This window comes from Sceloporus undulatus, chromosome 1, assembly GCF_019175285.1.
Source record: "Sceloporus undulatus isolate JIND9_A2432 ecotype Alabama chromosome 1, SceUnd_v1.1, whole genome shotgun sequence".
Classification (NCBI taxonomy): domain Eukaryota; kingdom Metazoa; phylum Chordata; class Lepidosauria; order Squamata; family Phrynosomatidae; genus Sceloporus; species Sceloporus undulatus.
Genome location: NC_056522.1, coordinates 319,778,749 through 319,798,162, shown reverse-complemented (window position 1 = coordinate 319,798,162; position 19,414 = coordinate 319,778,749). Strand labels below are relative to the sequence as shown.

At 42.0% G+C, this 19,414-nt stretch overlaps 1 protein-coding gene across 1 annotated transcript in view; it reads left to right on the top strand.

Annotated features, from left to right (window-relative positions):
• The window catches only part of LOC121926798 (transmembrane protein 151B-like), a 14,932-nt gene extending 7,690 nt beyond the window's left edge, over window positions 1–7,242 (top strand). The window contains exon 2 of the mRNA XM_042460090.1: window positions 5,515–7,242. Coding sequence (XP_042316024.1) covers window positions 5,515–6,945 — 1,431 coding nt within the window. The 3' untranslated portion in view covers window positions 6,946–7,242. The remainder of the gene's footprint in view (window positions 1–5,514) is intronic.
• The last annotated feature ends 12,172 nt before the right edge of the window (window positions 7,243–19,414 follow it).

Sequence of the window (19,414 nt, the reverse complement as noted above, 5' to 3'; positions counted from 1 at the left end):
CCTCGGCCTCCTCGCCACCACTACAGCCAGGGGAAAGGCCGGGTGCTGCTCCTGGAGCTGCGCCTGAGACCTCCTCTGCCTCCTCTCCACCGCCGCCAGCAGCACCTCTGTGCAAGGGCCGGGTGGTGGGCTGCAGGCCTCTTGGTCTCCAGTCCGTCACTCGGCTCTTGCACCAAAGGTGCTGGCAGTGGTGGCGGAGAGGAGGCCTCTGGCGCTGCTCCTAGGCCTCCTCTCTGCCACAGCCAGGGGAAAGGCCAGGTGCTGCCCCTGGAGGCCAAGAGGCCTCCAGGAGCAGCACCCAGCCTTTCCCCCAGCACTGGCAGTGGCGGCGGAGAGGAGGTGGAGGACAAGCGCCTGAGGCCTCCTCAGCCTCCTCTCTGCCGGCACCACCTCTGCAGAAAGGCCAGGTGCTGCAGAGGCCTCCAGGCCGCCACCCGGCCTTTCCGCTGTGGCAGTGGCGGTGGAGAAGAGGCCTAGGAGCAGTGCCAGAGGCCTCCTCTCCGCCGCTGCCAGCACCTCGGTGCAGGGGCCGAGTGGCGGACTGGAGGCCAAGGGAGGGAGTGAAGGAGGGAGGGAAAGAGTTGGGGAGGAGGGGAGGGGAGGGAAGTTGTCCCCAATGGCGTCGCGCATGCACGCGCGCCGCCATTAGGGACAACTTCCCGATTTACCATGCGTATATGCTCAAATCCACATATGGCAAATCCGCGCATAAGGAGGGCCAACTGTATACTGAAATAGATTCTTTCCTGTTCTTGATTCTGAATAGCAGCCATTTGATAGGTCTTCGGAAACTCTGTATAATGACAACTAGTACCTAAAGTTGTGCAAGTAATCTGGTGCTTTGAAGTTTTATAAGCTACAAATGAATGTATGCCTAAGACTATACACGTGTTTCTTAAAAAGAACAGCTACTTAATTGGGCATGAGGGCTTTTTTTAACATGCTAAATCATGTACATCAGATTTTTAGTTTAGTTGCCAATTTTGCAGCATGTGTATAAGAATAGTACCAGAAATTCCAGTTTTAAATCTGCCAGTTGTGGAGCACTTGTAAATATTGTAACCACAATGACAGTTTTATCCATCTCAACAGTGTACTACATCAAAAGGTTTCACACCATAAGTAGTAAACAAATGGTGAGTGATGCAAGTGAAAGTGATTTCATTAACATATTAATTAACTTTTAATAAGTTGTTCTCAGAAAGTGTTTTATAAGATTTAGGAATAGCTGATTCATTTGTTGTTCCTTTATATGTGCATGTAGCAATCCTTATGCAAGCTCCTCTCTTGTGACACATAATTGTGACAGTTAGATTGATATATTCTACTAAGAGCAATAACTGATATTGTAAAGGCAACAGGGTAAATTTCAGACACTGGGGTGACTGTAAAGCATCTTATTAGTTGAATAATAAATGAATTACAAGCTCAACAATCTTCTACAGCACACCCACGGCCCATAGGAATCAACGGGACTTGAGGTCCTATGTTTTTTGCCACAAGCAGTGGGTGGGTGGGGCAGAATGGATCCCCCGCATATACTGTACAAAGGGCCACTGTAATCATCAAGAGCTGGTCTGACAGATAGAAAACTGCCCAATGAATGTGCTGAAAGTCCCTCTCCTCCAATAATGTGAGAATCTTGTCCATTGTTGACGTATTACAGAAAATGAAATCTCCTTAAAAGGTATGCATCTGGCAAGTGTGGTTGGCAGTGACCCCTATACTCATTTCACATTATTCTGAATAGATGCAACATAAGGACTTTGAAAGGTTTCCTAAGGATTTCTTTGTGTATAATTTTAGAGTGGCTTTGAAATCTCAGCCAAGATTGTTTGGGGGGCTGCCCAAATGCAGACTTGGCATCTCTACTCACCAGCTTTCCCATGCATATGGAGGCCCTGTATTTATGGGGTTCTCCTATGCCCACAAAGTGGGTTGTGAGTAGTTAAAACATGCAGAATAATAATGGCTTTGCATTTTAATTTCTGGGTGATTTTCATAATACAGCAAGCCCTTGATAGCCATTGGGGTTTGGTTCTCCTGTGGATACCAAAATATGTGGATGCTCAACTCCCATTAGATAAAATAGCATAGTAAAATGGTGTCCCTTATACAAAATGGAAAAATTAAGGTTTATTTTCTGGAATTTATATTTAAAAAAAAAATATTTTCAAATCATGGATGGTTGAATCTGTGGATACAGAGGGCTGACTGTAATGTATTCTTTTCACTAAAGCAGAGGATGGATTTGAAACCAGCATAGAGTACAGGTAATTAAATCATTCTACAGCAATAGTTGGACTATTTGAGATGTTGCGGGCTGCAAATGTTTATTTAACAATTCCGTGTGAAATGCTAGATTGAGGGAGACATTAGTTTTGGGTTTCTGCAAAGTACTCGAAGAATGGTGACTGAGCATATGCTTTTATTTATTTATGTAGATCCCTCTTTCCAACTGGGATTCACAATGCAATATGCAGAATTTACACATGCATGCACACACAATTATATACTAAAAATACAACAGAGGAGGAGTAAATTAAAACCACAGAGTTAGCATTAAAACCCACAGCTAATTATGAAAGCCTGCTCTCAGAAGAACACTTATAATTACCTGATAAAAAGGGGAAAGCTGTAAGATCTGTTGAAATGCCAACAGGAAACTTTAGGGCTGCCATTACAAAGGCTGGTTCAACACTTTTCACGGCCAATGGCTTAACCAACAGAGGAACAGTTGAAAAGATTCTCAGTGCCAGAACTTGAGGAGTGAGACTGAAAGGGCCCATCAGAGCCCTGCATAACATTGTAGGTTTGATTTCCAACATTTCAAATCAGAGAGCTCTGGGACAGATTTCTGTCTGAGGCATTTGGTGCAATCAAACAATATTGGTTTAAGTGGCTCTGTCATGAAACACAGTACAGCCAGCTCTTGGTATCTGCTGGGGATCTGTTCCAGACACAAACACACCCTGCGGATACAAAAATCTGCAGATGCTCAAGCCCGCATTGTCCCCAATGGTGGTGCATGCACACAGCCATGCCACCATTGGAGACAACAGAACTGTGCACATGCCACCATTGGGGACAATGTGGGCTTGAGCATCCGTGGATGTTTGAATCCACGGATTGCAAGTCCACAAATACTGAGAGCTGACTGTATAAAACATGTTCATAAGTCAAAAATTACTTGGAGGCACACAACAACATGTCAGTCATGAAGCTGTAGCAGTGGTTCTCAAACTGTGTGCTGGGACCCTGGTGGGGGCAGGAGACTTGTAGGCTGTGACCCCCTCCTCCTCTTCCTTCTTCTCTTCCCAAACGTTTACTATCTGGAGGGGAAGAGAAAGGAGAAGAGGGTGCTTGGAGCAGCCACCTCAGCCCAAGGAGATGGGGAAGGTAGCTGGATTATGGCCTCTGGCAGGAACCATCCTGAGCTGCCGCTTCTTTTCTTCTTTTCCCTTCAACCATCCCTTCACTGCCCCAGTTCTTGCAATGAGAGACAGCTTCATGAATATATCCATGAATATACATGAATATCCAAATGAAAATATGCACACAAACCAAAAAAATTATTCATATCCATGTTGAATGGAGGGAGGCAAAATGTCCGCATGTATGAAGGGGGTGACAAGGATAAAAAGTTTGATAACCACTGAGCTATAGCATAACCAAGGAATCAGAAAAGCTGTATACTTCAAGATATGGACATGCTTCAGATTACAAACTAAAACATTGCTCAGCATTACACAAACTCTCAACTCAACTGATTCAGTACTAATTCCATTACAGGGTGGAGTAGTTCTGAATGCCTATCAGTGCAATCAGTATCCAGCCCTCAGGTTCTCTAAGCCAGATGTAGGCAGAAGGTAGATTGGGCTCACCTAGTAAATCACTGAGTGATATAAAGCACATCAGCGTGAGTTTCTGACTTCCAATGCCTTAGTAACAACAACAACAATGAAGTGTTTTTTCACAGTTTAAACAGTCTATTGAAATAAAGAAAATGTGGGGTAACTAGGAGGGGATATGTATAAAATTTTCAGTGCTGCACTTTCTTTTATCTTATCTGAACTAGACTGCGGTACTTTTTAATTTGTTATTTCATTCTGTAAGCCTTCCAGAGAACTATCGATCAATAGACAGATAGATTTGCTATCAGGGGTGTATAAATAACATATAATCCTTGCATAATCTGAAATAAAGTGTTTCTAAAATAAGTACATGATATTCACCTTAGGAAGTAGATTCAAGTCTACAAAAGCTCCTGCTACCAACCTCTTTCTTTCCGTTAGTCTCAAAAGTGCTATAAGATCCCTTTAAGTACTGATTTTCCAGACTCATGACTATGGGGATTATCACAAGGGGGGTGGGATAGGGATGGGATTGCTCCCCCATCCTTATCGCATCCATGACCGAAGTGAAAGTGATTGCACAAATCACTTTCACACTGCAGCTGGCTGAAAAGTGCTTTCAGCCATCATGGTATTAACAGGTTGTTCCGTTAATAGAAAAGACTGAAAATGATGGCTGAAAGTGTTTTTCAGCTGATGGCTGGAAGCACTTTTCAGCCAGCTGCAATGTGAAAGTATTTGCGCTATCTCTCTCACTTGCACTTCCCTGCCAGGTCAAGTGCAGGTCAAGGGTGAAAGTCCTTTCCGTGACTGGACGAGAAGGATGGAACAGGGATGGGACAATGATGTCCTGTCCCTCATGCGATAATTTCCATTTGAATTCTCTCTACTGCTATGAAGAATGAACTAATGGGGAACCAGTCTCCATTATGCACTGCCTAAGGTAGCATCAGCACAGTCCACAAAGTAATTCATAGTTGACATTGGTTTGTAAAATATACTCTGGCTGGTGGAGAAACATGAGAAAATCCAGACATCAAGAGTGAATTTTCAGCACAAAATCAGCTTCAGGGGCTGGTGACTAAATGTTTAACTTTGCAATGCAGGATTTACATCCATTTCTGATGCCAGATTAACATGGACTAGATCCATTGCAAACTGGCTCTAGGTCAGTTGCTTAGTAAGCATGACTATAATTAAAGCAGAAGTCCAACATCCATCTGGAGAGCTATTTGTTCATAATGGGAGTCTTACTCTAACACCTACAGGGCATTGAGTTGGGGATGTCTACTAGATAAACATATAGACATGCCTACTATCCAATTGGACACTTGAATGCCGGGAATCCTTTACAAGTCGATAAACATGTGTGTTTGTGATTTCAAAATGCTAATATCAGCAGTAGTCCTGAAATCTTAATCTCAGTTTGCTATGATTTTAAATTCATAAATTTGTTTTTGACAGGAAGTTTCTGAAGACACTGAACAGGCCCATGTAATGTTGGATGTAAGAACCACATCTCATCTTCAGTTGTTATGTAAGACTATATATTATACTTTAAATGATCTCACAAGAATCTCTTTCTTTCTCCCCTCCCTTTCTCTCTCTCCCCTTATTTCTTACCCTCCCTTGACCACACTTTTTCCTATCTAATTCTCAGCAGCGACCAGTCAAGCAATCTTTGAGTTCCTCTATGTGCAGAGAGTCCCACTGGAAGTGCCTCCTCCTCTCCATTCTTATGTATGGCTGCCTGGGGGCTGTCGCTTGGTGCCAACTCACTCAAGTCACTAAGCTCAGTTTTGATACCTCTTTCAAAGGCAAATCTATGATCTACCATGACAGTCCTTGTTCTGATGGCTATGTGTATATTCCATTAGCCTTTCTCACAATGCTGTATGTGGTTTACCTGGTGGAGTGTTGGCATTGTCGTGCTAAAAGTGAACTTCAGTACAAGGCTGATGTGGAAAGTGTGTATGACCGAATTGCCAGAATGAAGCAGGCCACGCCATGTATATGGTGGAAAGCCATAAGTTACCATTTTGTCCGACGAACTCGGCAGGTGACTCGATACCGTAATGGGGATGCTTATACAACCACCCAGGTCTACCATGAACGAGTCAATACCCATGTGGCTGAAGCTGAATTTGACTATTCCCACTGTGGATTCAAGGACATCTCTAAGGAGCTCATGGGCCTGGAGCAGTATTCAGCTACAAAATTAAAGTTCACCAAATGTTTCAGTTTTGCCAACACAGAGTCTGAGAATTCTTACCTGACACAGAGAGCTCATTTCTTCACAGAGATTGAAGGGCTGGATGACTACATGGAGGTCAGAGAAGGAATGAAACTCAAAAACATAGACTTCAAGGAACTCATGATGGCCTATGGGGACCCAGATCATCTCCCATGGTACATCTCCCACTATGCTTTCTGGGTGGCTGCACTGATGATGATCTCATGGCCACTGAGAGTTTTCATAGAGTATCGGACTGCATATGTGCACTACCATGTGGAGAAGCTTCTTGGGGTCGAGTACAGAGTGCCCACTGTGGCAGAGGAGCCCTTGTACAGATATCGCATACCCAGGGTTAGCACTCAGGACAGCACTGAACTTGAGTGGCACATCTGCACCAATCGCCAGCTCATTCCCAGCTATTCAGAGGCCATGCTCATGGACCTTACAAATTCTCCCACATGCAATGGCTACTCCATGTGCAGATACAGTGAAATCACTCGTGGCTGTCAGCATTGCCATCATGCCTCTAGTACCTCTTCCATCTTTTCTCGCCATGCTTTCCACAGCTGCAGTGGAAATTCACAGCTCTCTCTGAACACCAGCCGCTTCTCCTTGTGCCGGATTCATGGCTCTCACAGGACAGGCCTCTGGAGAAGTCACAGCAGCAGTATCACTGACCGTGGCTGCCAGGATGAACAGTGCTGCTCCCACTCTAGCCAGCTGGCCATCAATGAAAATCCACCAACTTATCACGATGCTCGTTTTTTCCCTGTGCTAATTGTCCATAGGGCAGAAGGCCAGGAAAGGAGGCACTTCTACCTCCGCCGTGCATCCTGCTTGGAGACTTCACTGTGAAAGTGCTTCTTGTCATGCCACTAGGACACCATCACTTCCTGAAAGCTGATTACCAATACTAGTGGCACTGATTCAAATCCCACTTGTCCATTTCTCCTAATAAGGAGACATGCTCACCGAGAAATCTCTGAAGGATAAATTCTAAGCTGAAGGGTCAATTAACATATTTGTTAATGAGTTTATTACATGGATATCCTGCTGTTCCTGCAGCTTGTTCAGGGAACTGTCTGTGGGATCATCCTTAGGTGAGCCAAAATGACTTTGTCCAAGGGTAACCAGTCAACTTCCAGAGATTTAATGCCAAATATCACCCCTTAAAGTCACCACACTATCTGCTACACTACAACAAACTAGCAGTAATTCCTATGTAGTTATGAAATTTTAGTCTATACTCTGTGTTTCCATGCAGTCTTTTTAATCAAAGCGGAGAAACATTTATGTATAGATCTGCGGACATAATAGAAACATTAATCAGAAACCAATCTCACCTTCTCCTCTCTAAATCTCACTTCACTTTCCTCCAGAAATATCCTTTCCCCTTTGTGTTCCATGTCATTCATCTCCTTCCAGTGTTTTCTCCAGTTTTTATATTATGGAAGCATATTAATTTGCATTTACCCAAGTACTTTGAAATCATCAGTGTATTTGACATTCTCCATCCATCATATTGAGAAGGAAGTCAGTGGCACAGAAAAAGCCAGTCCCCCCCCCTTAAGACTATGCTTTTGAGCTAGGATCCCTAAATTTCATATGCCTCCTGCAAATTAATAGCAGATAGGTGAATAGCAGACAAGTGAGTGGCATTCATCCTCGCCCACCCTCAGTTGAATAGAAAACCCTGCTTCACTTCCTACTCTGCACGGATGAAAATATACAAGAAACCTAATTTAAGCATTACACTGAGTACACTGTAGTATCCCAGTCAAACTATGATTCTTGCTAGAGTATTGTTAACTAAATATCTCTGTTAAAGAGCACTGCTAACCTGCTTCACATGATTGTTCTGATCTCTTGAATCTTCCTACAACACGACAGGAAATTGTTCTCATGTCTTATGACAATAGGCCCATAATGATGTTTCCCCATATATAGTAATATGAAGAACAAGATAGTCATCCTCTCTGACCTGCCGAAACATTCAGCAGTGTGAAAAAGGGGGAAACCATTTTCTTTGCTGTTTCTCAAAAAAAGGAGCGCAGAATACAGATTTGAGATAGGTGTTGGATTTGGTCCATGTTTATCTGCAAAGGCTCCATACCTTCCTATCTGACACTGGGACTGTGCACCCAACATAAAGGCTGCCCCGGGAGCAGAGTTGGGGCATGGCATCCACATGATGCATGTCCCAACTCTGCCCCCAGGGTGGTGCAACACCACATGCCACTCCACACAGCACGTGGTGTTACAGTGCTCCTCTGGCACTGTGTCCACATGGCGCAGCACCAAAGGAGCACTTTAAAGCCGCGGCTCTACGACTATCACACCGTTTCCAGAGCGAAAAAAGGAGCTTTTTGCGATTCCTTTTTGTACCCTGGAAAGGCCAGATCAGGAACCACAGCATGTAGTTGCTGCGGCCCCAATCCAGCAGAGCTGGACATAGCTACAAGCTACTCCTTAGGGGCAGTCTACACACCCTCTATATCTCTGTCTATATTTCTTCCCTTCTCTTAATAGTATCATCTTCCTGTTTTTAAATGTTTTGTTTCAAAACTCTTCCTTCTGTTCTTCCATCCTCTGTCTATCTCACTGTCAGATGTTTCAGTTCATCATGTTCTTTCACTCTTTCCAAGATTACAAAGTGAACACCTGTCACCTAGTTAAGTGCTTTTCCTCATATTCAGGCTACAGCCAGCCAGTATCACTTAAAACTAGGGTTGCCAGAGTGATAATTGGAGACAGCACCTCTGCATTTAATGGTTGTATAAAAGAGGGAATTTCAGCAAATATTTCTTGTCAAATAATCAGGTAACAACACCTGCTGAAATACCCTCTTCTATGCAACTATTGACAAGTACAATAGCTGTCTTCCGTTTTCAATTTGGCAATCTTATTTAAAAGAATTTCCATTCAACCTGGATTTAACTGGGCATATGATCCAGATAGGTAGATTCTTGTGTAAACAGTAATTTGTACTGCTCAGCATCTATGCCCATGTCACTACATGGAAATTTCTTGCTTTATTTATTGCATTTATCTGCTGTCTTTCTCCCAGTGTGACACCTCAGGTGGCTCACAAACAATAAAACATTATCTAGAAACATAACAAAATTAAAACACACTTAAATCAAACAATATAAAATCATTAAAAACATACACAAGTTAAAACTAGAGCACTATCACCCAAGAAGTCTTCCTCAAAGCAATTAGTCATTAAAAGCCTGTTTGAACAAGAAGTTTTTTGCCTACCGGCGAAAGGAGAGCTTAGCCTCCTGTGGAAGGAAATTACACAGGCTGGGGGTAACCACTGAAAAGGCTGTCTCCTGTGTCCTCACTGAACGGAGATGTGGCAGTGGTGGGAATCAGTGAAAACCCTTTCCTGTAGATCTCAGGTTTCTGGCATGTTTGTATAGGGAGATATCATCTTTCAGCTAGTCTGGACCTAAACTGTATATGGCTTTATGGATCATGACCACCACTTTGAACTGTGTCCAGAAAAGAACTGGTAGCAAGTGGAACTGTTTCAACAAGTGAGTTACATGTTATCTGTGACTGACCCCAGTCAGCATTCTGGCTGGAGCATTTTGACATATGACATGGGATACTATCCAAAGTTGTTAGAAACAACATTGATACTTGTCTGTACCACAGCATTACTGACTGCTGGTGTAACAGCCGAGGGCCTTTGATAAAATGACAGAACAAAAGTGAGGATTATGACTATATATGTATCAATATTGGTACATTGATACTCATTGACAAAGAATAGACATAAATCTATTTTTATGTAGGAAGGAGGGAGGAGTTGTAATTTTTAGTGAGCAAAATGCTTTAAAGAGCCTTGTATGCTTTACAGGCCTTATATTCCGGGGCCTTAAAAGAAAGCAATAAAAAGTGGGGATATGGGTCGTTCTAATGACAATTCTACAAATAGGAAATTGTCACTGAAGGTCTGGTTTACACTTGTATATATACCACATGATGTTTCCTTATTTGACTACTGAATACAGTACTTGATCACTCTCAGCCAAAAGTCTGGATAGCTCCACTGGAAAGCACTGCGTTTGAGTTGGCAGTAGATGAAATGAAATATTTTTCTGCCAAGGTCAATTTGTGATAGCTACTTATACCTCTGATCCACTCCTTGAGGCTGTTGTTCATGTCAAGAATGAACATCTGAACCAGACCTGACTTATCCAAAGTCACCCAGGACTTTGCAAGGGTTTGACATTAGGCCATTAATCAGTGCTCTGCTCATTGGATCATATGAACATCCTGTTCAGCTCACTCAGTGGCTCATATGTAAACAGCCTAAGCAGCTAATGAGAAATCAAGTCTATACACATTGACTTCTGTTAACAGAAAAAGAAAGCAGATCTCGTTGTAGCTTTCTGCATTTTCAATCACTTTAGATAACACTAGGAATTGACAATCCTATCAGCCATTCTTGCTCTAATCTTTAATCACTCTGTTTTTACACTCTGGATTTAAGGCTACTGGATTTAAGAATTCTTTAATGTCAGTGAGAAGCAGGTTGCTTCCTCTTGTCCTCAGAAGCACAGAATGTGGCGTGTTAATCTACATACTTTGGTTGGCTGATACATCTTGCAGAGACTCTGAAGAACAGAGCTAGAAACTAGGGTTTCTTTTTTCTTTTCTTTTTTTAATATTCTCAGGTACAACTATGGAGCACCAAGATCCAAATGTCTTTCCATTCAGCACTTTCCACATGCCAAGAAAATCTTGGTAAGCAATGTATATAGGTCACAAATTATAGAATCATGCAATTGGAAGGTGCCTTGGAGATCATTCATTCCAAACTTCTGCACCCTGCAGGATCTGCAATACATGTACAGAATTCCTGACAGATAGCCACAATTTCTACACTTTAATACTGCCATCACAGGAAAACCCACCATAGTTTGTCACACTTCTATAAGGTTGTTACTGTAATGTCTAGCTCAAGTATGTTCCCCTGCAGTTTCCAGGCATTATTTCTAGTTCTGTCCTCTGAAGCAACATAGAACAAGTCTGTCCCATTTTCTGCATAAGAGTTTCTCTGATAATTGACATTCTTCAGGTTAAACATACCCAGAGCTTTCAACTGTTCCTCATAGGAGTTTGTTCTCAGAATTAAGCTCCATGTTGTTCTTCAACATCCTCATTGCTCTTTTCTGAATGCATTTTAACATGTCAATTTTCTTCTTAAAATTGAGAGACCCAAAACTGATCACAAAACCTCAGATCTATCCCTACTAATGCAGAATATAGCAGAACCATTGCTTCCTTGGATATCACACTTCTGCTAATGATGGTATTGGTTTTCTTAGCTTCTGCATCACTGGCTTGTATTCAATCTGTGGTTCACTGAGGCAGCTAGGTTCTTTTTGCATATGTTGTTAGCAAGCCAGGTCTCTCCCATTCTGTGCATGCATTTTTAATTAATTTGTGCCTATACAGTGGCCCCTTCCTATATGCGAGGGATCCATTCTGGATCCCCTCCACATATGGGAAAATGTGTAAGGTTAAATCCCTTTATTTGCTATGGCAGCATGTTCCCATGCTGTTTTGTCCTCCACAGCTTGCCATATGCATAACCTCAAATCCGCGTACAGCAAGCCCGCGTATGGTGCGGACACACTGTATATAAGAATTTACATTTATGTTTGTTATATCTCCTCTTATTTATTGAATATTTAATTTTTAACAGAAGTAGATTTTTAGCAGATACCACAAGAGATGAACTCTGTTGTTAGTACAACTGCTTGCTTTTATGAAAACTTTGTCATTCATCATCATCCATGTCTTCTCTGTGACTGAGTGATTGGTAGTATATTGCCAAAAATGTTATTTTGTTTCCCCTCACTCTATCTTCTTTACTGAAATGCTTTCAACAGGGTTACCATTCTCAGTTATATATTTATGTACCAATCCATATCTTCTTTACATATAATGGTACTCTCTGTCTTTCTGATTTGATCCATTCCTTTTAAACAAGGGATACCCTTCATTTCCTGCATTCCAGTCATTAATGCCATGCCTCCATGTTTCAATAATTCCTATGACACTGTACATATATCACCTTGTATAGGGATTTCAAGTACTTCTTGTTGGTTTCCATGCTTCATGTTAGTATATAAACATCAGAGAAGGAGGTAATGGACCTTCCCAATTTCTCTTCTGTATTTACCTGCAGATTCCTATACTTCACCGTTTTGCCTTCTCCTTTTCTCTTGTGTCTTGTCCCTACTCCTTGGATCATCTCTTGAGTTTTACCTTGCCGTTTGCCCCAGGAATTAGCATAAAACCCTGTTAATCAGGCTTTTTGGCTCCTGCCAAAAACACTCTCTTCAGCTCCTGTGAAGTGCATCCATAAGGAGTCTTTCATAGGGCATGGAAAGTACCATCTGCTTAACCAATTGTTCATTTTCACTATCCTTTCTTCCCCTTACCAATGTGCACTTATGATCATCCCTTGATTGCAGCACACAGCCACATCCATTGTTATGAAAACAAGGTGTTCCATGCCACTGCAAAGCAAATACATTATCAAGCAATGTCTGACTATGGCCCTCTCTTTCATTTTTTAATCCATATGTTGACATTTTTAGTGTCAACTTAGTATATCTAGATGATTAGCTATGCATACCTAGAACGTGTTTCTTGTGGCACTGACTGTTGTAATCTGAAGTATCATAATTTTTTGCTGTAATAATTCTGTTTTGCAATAATGTACTTACATTATCACAGAAGTAATGTGAAATTGCTGTACACTATGCAACCAGTCTGGTTGTACAGGGAGGTTACTGGAATAAGTACAAAATGCATTTCTGGTTTTATTGATAGCTAAGTGTATAGAAGTGCCTTCTTCTTGGTATACATCCAATTATATAACCAGAGAATATCATGAAGCTTTTGCTGTGACATGTACATTCTTGCAGGATTATCACATGCCAAGATTATCATGTACCACTATTACCATTCATATCTACCAGTCAGCATGACTGTGTATAGGAGCTAATTTATGGAGACACTTCAGAGTCCATAAAAAAACTCCTATGCTCTTCTGACTGTGTCTCATTGAAATTTTGCAGAATATTTAGGACTGAATCAAAACAGAAATAAGCCATGTCAGATTTTGTATATTCACTGCTATTTGATCTATAGTCCTATACTCACCTACCTGAAAATAAGACCAACTGAATTTGATGGGATTTACTTCTGAGTACTAATGCATTGGTTTCTGATGCTAATCTACACTCTTCTTTAAAAACTTATGAAGGACCTGTATATGATAACAGCAGTTCTCAGTGATAGTAATGGATGGGCCATCAACACATATCTCCTGGCAGTATCCAGTGAATTGTGGGTGTTGGTGCCCAACTATGACCCTGAAGAAACTGGAAGCAATAAGAAACTGAACACAAAGAGAAATTGTGTTCTGAAGTAAAGCTTACAATTGGTAAATTCTGTTTACCAATCAAGGGGATAAAGATGGGCTCCTAAGAACATCGACCAGGCCTGCTTAATTTAGAAACTATCTGCCATTCATAAGGGACAAAATCTACACCCCATTCATCATCAAGAGGGCTCTAAGGTTTGAGCAGTCATCGCCCCAACAGTTTACCAAGGTACATTCTAAACTTAAATTGTTAAACTGCATTGAATATGTAGAATGTCTAGTAGCTAACAGAAGAACTATGTTTTACCAATAATGACAATTGGTCAGTAGCTGCAAAACAACAAAGGCTTATGGAATCGTAAAGGCTAACAGATTTACAGTATTATTATGTAAGCTTTAATGGCATCCAAAAATATATAGCAGTCTGAGATAATTCTGTGCAAAAATTAAGTTGTACTCTTATGCTCACTTACATAGAAGTAAACACTATTAACCTCAGTGGGACTTACCTCTGAACTAGAGTTGCCAGATTAAATAAGGGACAGGGCTTCTGTCAATTTAATGGTTACATCTACACAACCATTAAAGGGATAAGAGCCCTGTCCCTAATTTTACCTGGCTACTCTATTCTGAACAGAACTGTATAGAATTGTTCTGCAAGATATGCCTAGTGCCTATTCACAGCAAGGCCATATAAATCTGCCTGCAACCTTTTCACTTCAAATAAATGAAACATGGGTTATTACCATTACTGTACTCTATTTTGCTCTAGTGAATATATGAAGAGCCACTAAGTTAGAATCACACCCAAAATAAAGTCAACATAAAATTTATTAAAATAACATGCAATATGGTGGAAATTCGCAGATGGTCATAAAAACATTGACAAACATTTGATATTGTGATCAAAACAAACAAAGCCGTTATAAAGGACAAAGATAAAATAATAAATGAAATACAGTAATATGTTAAGCAGAAACATATAAAGCACCATTGAGTAGATATAAAACAGTTATCCTAAGGGGCTGTACAGATGGGCGGCATACAGCCCCCCCCCTTTACTGGCCGGATCAGGGCTGTGGCAACCATAGAGTGCACTCACAATCCAGCCTCTGGAGAGCACAAAGAGTGACCCCTTTTTGTGCTCTCCAAAGGGTGCCATAGCTGCGGCATCGTGGATTTATGACATCCTTCAGTGCTGCATTGTGTAGATGCAGCACCATAGTTGTGCCATGATGGTATGTGCCATGTAGACTGGCAGACACCAAAATGGTGCCCTGGGGGTAGGGCTAGGATGCGAATGCTGCGCACTGGCTCTGCCCACAGGCCAGCACAAAGTGCTGGTCTGTATAGGCTCTAAGTCTCCTAACCCAGCTGCCAAATGCATTATTATTGCTGTTGTTGTTGTTTCTATCCTGCCTTTTTCCCTACTGGGGACTCAAAGCAGCTTCTAACCAATTACAAAAAATATATATAGTTAAAATCCACAAGATACAAAAGTAAAAACAAGATTAAACAATAAAAAATTTAAACTAGATTAAAATATATTTCATTAAACACACACACATTCCAGTAAAACAATTAGCAAGATCCAGCACATTATTCTGGTGGAATGGTCTTTATATAGTCAATCATTAAATGTCTGCCTAAACAGAAAACTTTTTGCTTGCATGCAAAAAGAAAGTAGAGAGGGTACCAGTCTAACTTCTCTGGGAAGGGAGTTCCAGAGCCTGGGGGCAGCTAATGAAAAGGCCCCAGCAGATCTCAAAGCATGGCCTAGTGTGTAAAGGAAAATATGGTCCTTCAAACAGTCTGGACCAGAGCTGTATAGGGCTTTATAGGTCAAAAACAGCACTTTGAATTGTGCCTGGAAATGGACTGGTAGCTAGTGGGGTTGTTGTCACAAGGGAATTGTATGTTCCCTATAACCAGCCCCAGTTAGCAATGTGGCTGCAACTCTTTGGACCAGTTTTCAAACACTCTTAAAAGGCAGCCCAATGTAGAATGTGTTACCATAATCTAACTGTGATATAACTAAGGCATGTGTAACTGTGGCCAGATTTGATGTCTCAAGGAATGGGCACAACTGGTGCACAGGCTTTGTTTGTGTAAATTCACTCCTAGCCCCCCTGAAGCCTGAGCTTCAAGGCAGGGGCCAACATTATATCCACTGGATCTATATCAATTATAACATCCAAACCAGTGCACATCTGAGCGATTTTATCTACAAAGCACCAGGCAAGTTAATTGGAGCAGTCTGTCAAGCAATTTGGATTTTCTTTTCTTGGGACTGTGTGTAAAAGGCCCTTGACCACTCAGTACAGTGCCACTGGCCAGCTCCTTGTGGACACAACAGAGGCAGAGATGAAATTTGTCTTTTGTATCTGTATTGCACCAAAGTAGCCCCTCAAACAAGTTTTAGCCTATGTTTGATGAGACCTTCTCCAAGTTTTCTGCCACCTTGTCAGTTGTTTCATCACCACCAGCTTCCTGGAAAACCAGGGGTCCAGCTTGGCTCCACTCTGAGAGAGAGAAACGCTCTATCTTAAAAGTAAAAGTCATTAATATATATCATTAGAATTCTAAGCATATGCTGTGATAATATACCAATACTTATACAGTCGCCCCTCCAAGTCTGCGAACTTGAAATGTGTGGACTTGAAAATCTGTGGAGGGGCAACTGCTATTAAGCTTAATGGGGCGCACACCCATGGTGCGCACCCCATATGCATGTGTCCCATTCAAGCCTATGGGGCTTGAATGTGTGCAAGATTTTGAATTCACTGGGGGGGGGGGGGGGGTTCCGGAACGGATCCCCTACGAGTTTAAAGGGGTGACTGTAAATTATAAATGTTGTCCCCATCTTCAAAAAGGGGGGAAAAGAGGACCCAAACTATTTTGTCAAGTCAGCCTGACATCAATACCAGGAAAGATTCTAGAGCAGAATATTATAAGCATTTGGAAAGGAATGCCATAATCACTAAAAGTGAACATGGATTTCTCAAAAATAAGCCATGACAGGCTAATCTTATATCTCTCTTTTTTTGATAAAGTTACAAGATTGGTAGATGGAGGGAATGCTGTGGATGCAGCATATCTTGATTTCAGTAAGGCCTTTGACAAGATCTCCCATGATATTCTTGCAAACAAGCTGGAAAAAGTGTGGGCTGGGCAATGGTACTATTACATGGATTTGTAATTGGCTGGCTAATAAAACCCAAAAGGTGCTCAGCAATAGCTCCTTTTCATCCTGGAGAGAAGTGACTAGCAGATGCCACGGGATTCTGTTCTGGGACCAGTGCTATTCAACATCTTTATCCATGACTTGAATAATGGAATAGAGGGCATGCTTATCAAATATGCAAAAGACACTAAATCAGTAGGGGTAGCTAATACCTCAGAGGACAGGATCAAAATTCAAGATGACTTTAATAGATTAGAAAGCTAGGCCAAAACTAACAAAAAGAGTTTCACCAAGGAGAAATGTGAGGTGCTATACCTAGGCAGGGGGGAAAAGGCAGACACAGATACAGTCGTCCCTCCTTATAGGCGGGCTTGCCTTCCACGACTTTGAGCTCGCGCAGAAGGCAAGCCCAGGCAGAAATAATGGGGCACGTACTCGTGCCGCATGTCCCATGTGCCATCGCGAGCATGCGCCCCATTATTTTCTATGGGGCTTGAGCATACTCTCTTTTCCCCATATGCAGGGGGTATGTCCGGAATGGATCTCCGCGTATGGGGAAGGCAGACTGTATAAGGTGGGTGACACCATGCTTGATAGTAGTGCACGTGAAAGGGATCTATGACTCTTAGTGGACTACAAGCTGAGCATGAGTAAGCAGTGTGATGCAGCAGCTAAAAAAGTCAATGCAATTCTAGGCTGCATCAATAGGAGTATAATGAGGGAGGAAATAGTACAGTGGGACTTGGTATCCGCTGACATGCCATCCATAGATTTAAGTATCCGTCGATGGCAAGCCACACAATGTCCCCAATTAGGGACAACTCACATTGTTCCCAGTGGTGGTGTGTACACACAGCCTTACCACCATTAGGCAGGGCAACTGTGAGCATGCACCGCCATTGGGGACAATGGAGGCTTACCTAAAGTCCCATTGTCCGTAATGATGATGTGGCTGTGTGCACACACCTCCATTGCGGATAACAGGACTTGAGGTTCAGTGGATGTTGGTATCCGCAGAAGGATCCAGAATGGATCCCCTGCAGACACCAAGGTCCCAATGTATCATGCTATTCTGTTTGGTTAGACCTTGCCTGGAATACTGTGTTAAGTTGTGGGTACCACAATTCAAGAAGTATCTTGACAAGCTGGAATGTGTCCAGAGAAGGGTGATCAAAATGGTGAAAGTTCTGGAAACCATGCCCTATGCTGTGCAGCTGAGGAAAGTGAGTGTGCTTCACAACCCAGCCGTGAATACGCATTGGCCAAAGTGTATTCACGTTATATCGCATTGGTCAATGCGTATTCAGAGCTCACAGGTGTGGAACTCCAATGCTATATAACGCGAATACGCATTGGCCAATGCGAACTGACGCTCAAAAAGCCTCTGTGTGGTAAGGTCCCTTGTTTCTACTTCCCATCTAAAAACCAGAGACACTGGAAGGTCAAAGAGCTTTCCCGTATCACAAACCTGAACTATCGTGGGCAGTGCAACATTCTCATAATAGGCTGAATTCAATTCCCCAGCCATAGTTTCTACTGACCAATTAGCATCCATGTCTTATTTTAAAAATAAAAATGTCAGCATCAATTAATATAGTGAGCTGAAATTGCACAGATTGTAGATTGTTCATAGTACACACATATCCTGGCATAGTTAAAGTGATTTAGAAAGAATAACTCGCATTGTCACATTTGTCTTGGAAATGCCTTAACAGTAGCCATGCATTTTTTGTACTTGTTTATTGATGAAATGGGATACAGCCATTCAGCACATTCAAGTTTATGCCCTATAAGTAGGTGTAGCGGCTGAGTAGACATTTGGCAATAGCTAAAAGACAGGTGCTGCATTCCTTTTTACCATCATTCATAGGCAGGCAGGCAGGCAGGCAGGCAGGCAGATAGATAGATAGATATGCCCCCCAAAAACACTAGAATTCAAATGAAAATACCATTTGTCTTACAGTAGGAAACACTACTATACTAATGTATAACTCTGAACACTGAAGTGAGGATAGTCTAAGCCATTGTATTCCCCATCACAATGTATGAATGAGAGCTGGACAGTGAAGAAAGCTGACAGAAGGAAAATCAACTTATTTGAAATGTGGTGCTGAAGAAGATTGCTGAAGATACTGTGGACAGTCAAGAAGACAAACAAATGGGTCCTAGAGCAGATCAAGCCAGAATTCTCCCTGGAAGTTAGGATGATTAAATTAAGGTTATTGTACTTTGGCCACATCATGAGACGGCATGAATAATTTAAAAAGACAGAAGCTTGGAAAGGTAGAGGGCTGCCCTGATTGCATCTTGTAGAGGGGCGGGATATAAATAAATCTTATTTATTTATTTATTTATTTATTTATAGTTGAAAGAGAGGGAGACTTCACACAAGATGGTTAGATTGAATCAGGGAGGACCTGGGCCTGAGCCTACAGGACCTGAGCTGGTCAGTCGAGGACAGGGAATCTTGGAGATGTCTCATTCACAAGGTTGCCATCAGTGGCATCCCTAGAGGTGTGTGGATTGCACCAGGTGACACCCTGAGGGGGTGGTGACACCACTGCTCCTCAAACATTACTTTCTGGCAGAAATGGGCTATGGCATTTGCCTCTGCCCTATCAAAATGCTGAAGAGATGGGGTGAGGCCTGGTGGAAGGAGAAAGGAGATGTCCCAGATAGATAGATAGATAGATAGATAGATAGATAGATAGATAGATAGATAGATA